Source organism: Toxorhynchites rutilus, chromosome 1 (genome assembly GCF_029784135.1).
Source record: "Toxorhynchites rutilus septentrionalis strain SRP chromosome 1, ASM2978413v1, whole genome shotgun sequence".
Classification (NCBI taxonomy): Eukaryota; Metazoa; Arthropoda; class Insecta; order Diptera; family Culicidae; genus Toxorhynchites; species Toxorhynchites rutilus.
In genome coordinates, this window is record NC_073744.1 from 32797259 (window position 1) to 32806399 (window position 9141).

The 9141-nt window shown below is 41.6% G+C and overlaps 1 protein-coding gene across 1 annotated transcript; it reads left to right on the forward strand.

Annotated features, from left to right (window-relative positions):
• The first annotated feature begins 274 nt into the window (after nucleotides 1–274).
• Nucleotides 275–6079, forward strand: LOC129780202 (uncharacterized). The gene has a single exon (XM_055788223.1). It carries the CDS (start codon nucleotides 275–277, stop codon nucleotides 6077–6079), a length of 5805 nt encoding a protein of 1934 aa, XP_055644198.1.
• The last annotated feature ends 3062 nt before the right edge of the window (nucleotides 6080–9141 follow it).

The window sequence follows — 9141 nt, forward strand, 5'->3', positions numbered from 1 at the left end:
TACGATTTGAAGTGTTTTTAGAACTCGATTTGATTTCATACAGATCATTTGTGGACGAGAAATATCTGCAAAATTCCACGACACACGTTGTACGAGGTGGAAGAAAACTATTAATTGTAAGTTGTATATCATTTAATGTAATTGCACTATTTACCGGAACTATTAAATTGCAGTTTGAGCTGCCTTGAAGCTGCTACAAAAACAGTGGTGTAATTCTTTGAAATCCCGAACATTCTCAAAAATTAATAAGAGATAGGGATCCAACCTCAAAACGATGGATGGAATTGCGGATATGACAACGACTTCCTGCGGAGCCTGCGGATTGGTGTCCGAGGTGAATGAGCGCATGGTATGCTGTGACAATTGCGATGTTTGGTACCATTACCGTTGCGTAGGTGTCACAGCAGCAGTCGAAAGTCAGGAGAAATGGTATTGCCCTGAGGAAGATTGTCAGAACCAGAAAAAACTGGACGAAGAGACTTCTAAGACGGGTACCAAGAAGAAGACAGCCGAGGATATATCGGATAAATCTAGTTTGAGATCGGACGGAAAGTCCGGTTCGTCATTGGAGCGGGAGCTAAGAGCTCTAGAAAAGGAGCGAAAAAAGAAAGAATTGGAGATGAGTAACGAATGGGTTCTGTGGGAAAAGCGGATGGAAATGAACCGAATCCTACAAGAGCAGCGGATTAAGATGGAAAATGAGCTCCGGGCCAAAGAACTACAGCAGGAAGAACAGTTGTTGCAGAAAGCGTTGCTCGAAAAGCAAACACATTTAGACCGAATGAAGAAATTGAGAGAGTCGTATCATGACAAAATGAATCAAATCGAGCAGGATCTATCGAAATTGAAATCTAGTGGTTTACAAACCGCATCATCGGGAGAAGGAACCTCGAAGAATGTAAAGACACCGAATACTGGAATTCCGCTGGAAAATGCGCATGTACACAATCAAAAGGAATCAGATAACCGCAATAAGCATAAGCCAGAGGATGAACGAGATGAATCCGAGGAAGCAAGTAGCGAAGACGAGAGCGATGGCAGTTCAGACGGATCCAATGATGATACTATTTCGAGTGAATCTGGTCATGAAGAAGTAAAGGAAGAGAAACAATCAAAAAAGAAACGAAAAAACCCCGAGCAGAGGCAGGCTCCGTCTAAAGTACAACTAGCTGCCCGGAGTGGGATTAGTAAGAAACTTCCAGTCTTTACCGGGAAGCCGGAAGAATGGCCATTATTCATTGGAACTTATCAAGCTTCCACAGATGCTTGTGGATTCAATGACGTTGAAAACCTTGTTCGACTACAGGAGAGCTTGAAGGGTCCAGCATTAGAAAGCGTTCGAGGACAGTTGCTTTTCCCAAAATCCGTACCGAGAGTCATCAGCAAACTTCGTCAGCTGTATGGACGTCCGGAACAACTGCTGCAATGTCATCTCGAAAAGGTGCGGCGACTGGAAGCTCCGAAGCCAGATAAATTGGCAACATATGTTCCTTTTGGGAATACTGTAGAGCAGCTATGTGAACATTTGGAAGCGGCTAAATTGAAGCAACATCTCACAAATCCTCTTTTAATCCAGGATTTGGTCGACAAGCTTCCTGCTCATGACAAGCGTGAGTGGGTTCGGTTCAAGAACCAGCAAAAGAGAGTTAATCTCCGTACTTTTACCGACTTTGTGTCAACAATCGTTGCAGAAGCTTGCGAGGCCAATGTAAAGATGGATTTCCAGCAGCCAGCAGCGCATGAGTATGCGGGAAAGGGCAAAATAAAGGAAAAAGGCGTTCATGTATACAACCACAGTGCTGTGGAAAGGTCTTCCGTCGGAGCCGATGAGATTTATCCGAAACCGTGCAGAGTGTGCAAGCGTACTGATCATCGTCTTCGATTCTGTCAGGACTTTAGAGCACTGGCTTTGGCGGACCGCCTGAAACTGGTAGAACAAGGGAAACTATGCGTCATATGCCTTAATGATCACGGTAACGCTCCGTGCAAATTCAAAATACGATGCAACATCGATGACTGTCGAGAACGACACAACCCTCTTCTCCATCCCGTCACAGTAGCAATCAATGCACACTTCCGATGTACCAGCACAATCCTATTCCGCATGCTGCCAGTTACGTTACACTGTGGAAAGCGATCTGTAAACACATTGGCTTTCTTGGACGAGGGTGCGTCTGTAACTCTAATTGAAAAGTCATTAGCCGAAGTAATGGGGACCGAAGGACCCAAGGAGAAGCTGACCATCAAATGGACGGCCGATATAACGCGTGTAGAGAAGGAATCACGCAGGGTAAACTTACTGATTTCTGGAAGTGGAAGTTCAGAGAAGTATCAGCTCAGTTCGGTCAGGACGGTAGATGAGCTGCTTCTGCCGAAACAAACTATAGACGCAACAGGAATCAGCCGCCGGATGAAGCATCTTCGTGGACTACCAATAGCGTCCTACGAAAATCAACGCCCTGGTTTGCTAATAGGCTTGAATAACTTGCATGTGATTGCACCGATGGAAGCAAAAATCGGTGAGCTGGGCGATATGATAGCGGTACGTTCCAAGCTGGGATGGGCAGTTTACGGGCCAAATCAGATGCAGCCGTCGGATTCGGAAGTGTATCTTGGGCACCACGACGCAGTCAGCAATCAAGATCTTCACGATTTACTAAAAGTTCAGTATGCGTTAGAGGACTCTGTGATTGTAAAGCTGCCGGAATCGGATGAGGATAGAAGAGCGCGCCTAATTCTGGAAAAGACCACTAGAAGAGTAGGAAATCGTTTCGAAACAGGACTGTTGTGGGACAAAGAAGATGCAGAGCTTCCGAACAGTTATCCGATGGCCGTGAGGAGAATGAAGTGTCTGGAACAACGTCTACTGAAACAACCAGCGCTATTCGAGAACGTATGTAGTCAGATCGAGCAGTACCAGCAGAAAGGATACGCGCATCCAGCAACCGCTGAAGAATTGGCCGAAACCGAACCGGGGAAAGTTTGGTATCTGCCCCTTAACGTCGTGGTCAACCCTAGAAAGCCGGGCAAAGTACGGCTCGTCTGGGATGCGGCAGCAAGTGTGAATGGTACATCCCTCAACTCCTTGCTTCTCACGGGACCCGATCTACTGGTGTCAATTTTGACGGTATTTTGTAAATTTCGTGAAAGGCCAATTGCTTTCGGTGGTGACATTCGCGAAATGTACCATCAGATGCTGATTCGACGCGCTGACAAAAGAGTACAGCGGTTTATTTTTCGACATGATCCTAGGGACGAACCCTGTATTTATGTTATGGACGTGGCTACCTTTGGGGCAAAATGCTCTCCATGCTCAGCCCAGTTCGTGAAGAACATGAACGCAATGGAGTTTGTAGTGGAAAATCCTGAAGCCGTAGCAGCAATCGTCGAGAAACATTACGTTGACGACTACTTCGACAGCGTGGATACCATCGAAGAGGCGATACAGCGTGCGAAGCAGGTGAGACTTATCCATGCAAAGGGGGGTTTCGAAATACGCAATTGGGTATCCAATTCGGAAAAAGTTCTCAGTTCTCTCGGGGAATCAAAAGAAGTTCAAACTATTCACTTCAACCAAGACAAAGAGACTGGAAATGAGCGAGTTCTTGGTATAATTTGGAATACAGTTCAAGACGTGTTCTCTTTTTCGACCGAACATCGCGAAGATTTGCAAGAGTATTTGCGGGGCAGCAAGAAACCGACGAAGCGTATCGTGTTGAGTTGCGTTATGGGATTTTTCGACCCACTGGGATTATTATCATGTTTTACCGTGCATGGAAAAATCCTGGTACAGGACTTGTGGCGAAATGGCTGCGAATGGGATCAAGAAATTGATGATGAATGTTTGGTCAAATGGCAGCAATGGATCGAGTTACTGCCATTAGTGGAACAGATTCGAATTCCACGATCATATTTTGGTCGAACTAGATCATCAGAAATCGACAAACTCGAGCTACATATTTTCACCGACGCCAGTATTCACGCGTATGGGTGTGTAGCGTATTTTCGTGCATCTATCGGCGATGAAGTGAAATGTTCATTGGCGATGTCTAGATCGAAAGTGGCTCCTCTGAAGATGCAATCTATTCCTCGGCTAGAACTCATGGGAGCTGTCCTCGGGGCGAGAATGTGGCAAACTATTAAAGCCCACCATTCACTGCCAATCAATCGTTGTTTTCTTTGGACTGATTCGCAAACAGTCATGAGTTGGCTGCGGTCTGATCAGCGAAAATATAAACAATTCGTTGCATTCAGAGTCGGGGAGATTTTGGAGACGACCGGATCATCCGACTGGCGTTGGATTCCATCCCGGTTGAACCTCGCTGATGCGCTGACGAAATGGGGACAAGGTCCACCGTTGAGTTCAGACGGAGAATGGTTCAAGGGTGCAAGATTTCTGTATGAACCTGAAGAGTCGTGGCCAAACGAGCGACTACCAGTAACTAATATTGAGGAAGAAATGAAAATGCACTTTCTTCACCATGAAACAAAGGAGTTTCCAGAACCCATTATCAACGTGGAAGTTACGTGGCGCTGGATTAAGTTATTGCGAATCATAGCTTGCGTAATCAGATTTATCACTAATATTCGTCGGAAGGTAAAGGGACTTCCGATACGTACGCTAATGTCAAACAAGCATCAGCAACGCAAACTACATGTGAACCTCAACACAGTACAACAACCATTGCAACAGGACGAGTTTATGAAAGCGGAAGTAATTTTGTGGAAACAGGCGCAATTAGAGGTATTTCCAAATGAAGTAGTGATACTGCTGGGAAATGAAACAATAAAAGGGGACCAGAAGCCAGCGCAGATCGGGAAGAGAAGTCCATTGTATAAACTCACTCCGATATTAGACGAGTTCGGTGTGATTAGAATGAACGGTCGGATGGCTAAATCCAAGGAAATTCCATTTGACATGAAGTTTCCGATTATTCTTCCAAAGGGACACGCAGTGACGAAACGATTAATCCAATATTACCACGAAAAGTTTGGACATGCGAATCGGGAAACGGTGTTGAATGAGCTTCGTCAAAAATTCCATATTCCGAAGATGCGAATGGAAATTCAACGAGTTATGAAAGATTGTATCTGGTGTAAAGTAAATCGGTGTTATGCTGAGGTTCCTATGATGGCACCACTTCCGATTCAACGAATTACCCAACCTACAAGACCGTTTAGTGCAGTGGGTGTAGACTATCTGGGACCTGTTGAAGTTACGGTTGGTCGCAGAAGAGAAAAACGGTGGATTGCATTGTTCACGTGCCTTGCCGTACGAGCAGTGCACCTGGACGTGGTACACACACTTACGACACAAGCTTGTTTAATGGCAATTCGAAGATTCATTTGCAAACGAGGTGTTCCCGATGAAATCTTCTCCGATAATGGGACAAATTTTAAAGGAGCCAGCAAAGAGTTGATTTTATGGATGAAGAGGGTGAATTACGAATGTGCAGATTCGGTAGTTAATAGTTCAATAAAATGGAATTTCAATCCTCCTGGTACACCGCATATGGGAGGTATCTGGGAGAGAATGGTTCGATCAGTGAAGGAGGCGATGAAGGCACTCGACGATGGTAGACGGTTAACGGACGAAATTTTGTTGACCACTCTTGCAGAAGCAGAAGATATGGTGAATAGTCGACCACTTACATATGTATCTCAGGAATCAGCTTCTGAAACGATTACTCCGAATCATTTCCTTAGAGGGACGACCAAATCAGTGGATCGTCATGTAGACGGATCGGTGGACTTCGCAGAAGCATTGCGCGATACGTACAAACGTTCGCAGTATTTGGCGGACCAGATGTGGCAACGCTGGTACAAGGAGTATCTACCTACAATCAATAAACGCACCAAATGGTTCTCTGAAAGAAGATCGTTAAAGAAAGGAGATCTGGTGTTTGTGGTAGATGGTCAGCACCGAAAAAGCTGGATCAGAGGAATAGTCGAGGAAACAATCATAGGGTCTGATGGTAGAGTTCGACAGGCAGATGTGCGAACAAGTAATGGTTTATTCCGGCGCGGAGTAGCCAACCTTGCAGTGCTAGAAATTGGTGGTAAATCCGGACAACGATGAAGTGTTACCGGAGTTACGGGCGGGGGGTGTTGGCAACACTGTGCATTAACGGTGCTCGCAACCGGCCTGCCATGAAATTAGTTACGCAAATAATGAGACATGCGACGCCGGTCTACAGTGGTAGTACCGTCGTTGAATGTTTATGCCCAATAGGAATGAGAATCAAAACAAAACAACAAATTAGAGGTTGATGAAAGTTGATTTAAAAGAAAAAAAAATAAGTTTGGCATAAAATAGTTAGCACGAAAAATATATTGAAGAAAAAGTTTATTTAGGAACTAGAGAATCATTACGATATACGGTAGACTAAATGAATTTAGTTGAGTCATTTTTCTCTATTTTAATACTGTTTACTATTTCAAAACATCAAATTAGGTTTGCGAAAAAGAAATCAGTGGTCCTTTAAACGGCAAAAATTTCTAAACTAGTACTAGTACTACTAGATAGATAGTAAGTACAACACATTACGATTTGAAGTGTTTTTAGAACTCGATTTGATTTCATACAGATCATTTGTGGACGAGAAATATCTGCAAAATTCCACGACACACGTTGTACGAGGTGGAAGAAAACTATTAATTGTAAGTTGTATATCATTTAATGTAATTGCACTATTTACCGGAACTATTAAATTGCAGTTTGAGCTGCCTTGAAGCTGCTACAAAAACAGTGGTGTAATTCTTTGAAATCCCGAACAGAAATATTGGGCGATTATGAAGCAGGTCCTCCGGAAGAACCCGAAAGGTGTCAAATAGGAGGCGGACTTCAAGAGAAAATGGATTTCTGTTCAAAAAAAACTACAACCTGACGTTGTACAGAACCTTATGGACGGGGTAAAGAGGAAGGTGCGAGCATACGGGCTTGGGCTCGAAGTATGAATAAAAAGAAAATGCCAAAAGTTGTTTAATAGTTTTTATTTTACTGTCTAAAATTTTCAAAAGGATCGGTCTACTGGGCGAATTTCTACACCTTTTTTTCCGTGATGCAATTTGATGTGACACACCCTTTACTACAGTATTCGAGGATTGATCTGACATATGTAATATACAATGTGTTTATTGTGTACGGATCGTGGAAGTGGTAACTAAAGCGTTTGAGCTCAACATATTATTTGCTCTATGGATGATTGTATTATAATGATCAATGAAGCTTAGGTTCGAATCTAAGACCACGCCTAAGTCTCTTACTCGTTGACATCTATTGATGGGTTGATTTCCCAGCTTAACACCATTGTTCAAGTGTGTTCTTCTTCTTGTAAAAGTCATCAAAGTGCATTTCCTAACATTGAGCTGTAATAAACTCTCAGTGCACCAATTATAAATTATGTCAACTTCATTTTTGAATGTTTGAGAGTCTTCTTCATTCTTTATTTCCATATACAACTTCATATCATCTGCGTAGATAAGTTCCTTAACACTGTTAAGAAAAACGCAAACGTCATTAACAAATAAAATGAACAAAAGTGGCCCCAAACGAGAGCCTTGAGGAACTCCGGATGTATCAAATATTGGGTTTGAAATTTTTCTATTACATCTTACCATTTGCGTGCGGTCAGTCAAACATGATTGAAGCCATTTCAAAAGCTTTACTTATATCCCTATTTTTTTAAGGTTAAGAAGAAGTAAGGGTCGAAAGCCTCTCAGTGTATAGAGCTTCAACTTGATTACCATTATCCATTGCATTCAAAGTGAATGTAACAAATTCCAGCAAATTTGTTGTTGTTCGTCCTTTGCAAAAATCGTGTTGCTTATTCGTAATTCGTGTCTTTAGTTGTTGAAAAAGTTTTTGGTTCATTATGGCTTCAAAGAGTTTTGGAATGCAAGAAATAATTGCTACTCCACGATAATAATTTTGTTAATTTGTTTTTATCTAATTAAAGAAACTTTTCGGGTTAGACCTTATGTCTGACTCTGTTTTTAAGTTGTAATCTTCAAAAGCGCTTTTAACAGTTGTGTTGAGCTGTTCGCAAATGTTCGGACATTTTTCGAGATTAGCGTCAGATTTGTATTTCTTATAAATTTTATGTGCCTTCTGTTTTTTTTAGAATCTTTATGTTTTGATTAAACCAAATCGGATATTTTGTATTTATATTTCTCATTTTTCGTTTTGTTGGTATACTCCTCCATAATTTCATTGATCATTGAGTAAAAAGTCATCACTGCTACTTCAATGTTTTCTGCGCTTCTAAATAAATTCTGCCAATTGATATAGTTAAGCTTACACCTAATTTATTGGTAATTTGATTTAGTGTAATCAGAGACTTCCTCGAATTCATAATCAAATGGTTTTTGGGAGGTTTTTAGAAAAAAAAAAGAATATTCGAAATCTGTGTGGACAGTTTCATTTTTCCAAAGTGAGGTTAATGATTCAGTCATACAAAAATCTTCGGTCATATTTGTCAACAAGAAATCCAAGAATCATTTCTGTTGATTATAAACATTGTTTATTTGGCTCAACCCAAGACCGGCTATTTTATCAACATTAAATTGCAGAGTCTTATTATCACCAACAACTGGAAGCAAGATAAGTTCATTGTTAAAAACAGTGATAAAGTCCGCATTTCTTTGATTGAAATCTCCGCATATGTGGATTTCCGATTCTGGTACAGAGGAAGATGAAATATTTTCAGCAGCTTCAAAGAATTTCTCATAACAACTAATTTGAGCATGATCAGGAGGTAAGTAAACAGATGCGAATATATGTATCTCTCCCGCAATAGGTGCTTCGACCCATACTTGCTCAAACTCGTCGAATTCTATTGTTGGAATATGTTCTGAATTTATTAATGAATCAATAGCAATAAGGACGAAGCCCGATTTTTTATGGGATTTGTGAAGATTACGGTCATCTCTGAAGACATTGAAACGATTTCCGAATACTTCCTCGCTTCTAGCACTATCATCACAACTTGTCTCTGTTGCCTTAACTATCGGGAAAGAAAAATTCAGAATATTAATTTGGATTTCTTTCATTTTAAGTAGACTTTTCATACGGTTGAAATTTTGACAGTATATCAAAATTTCAACTACATTTAGTTGTTGAGACGAGCAAGTTGGTTAGTT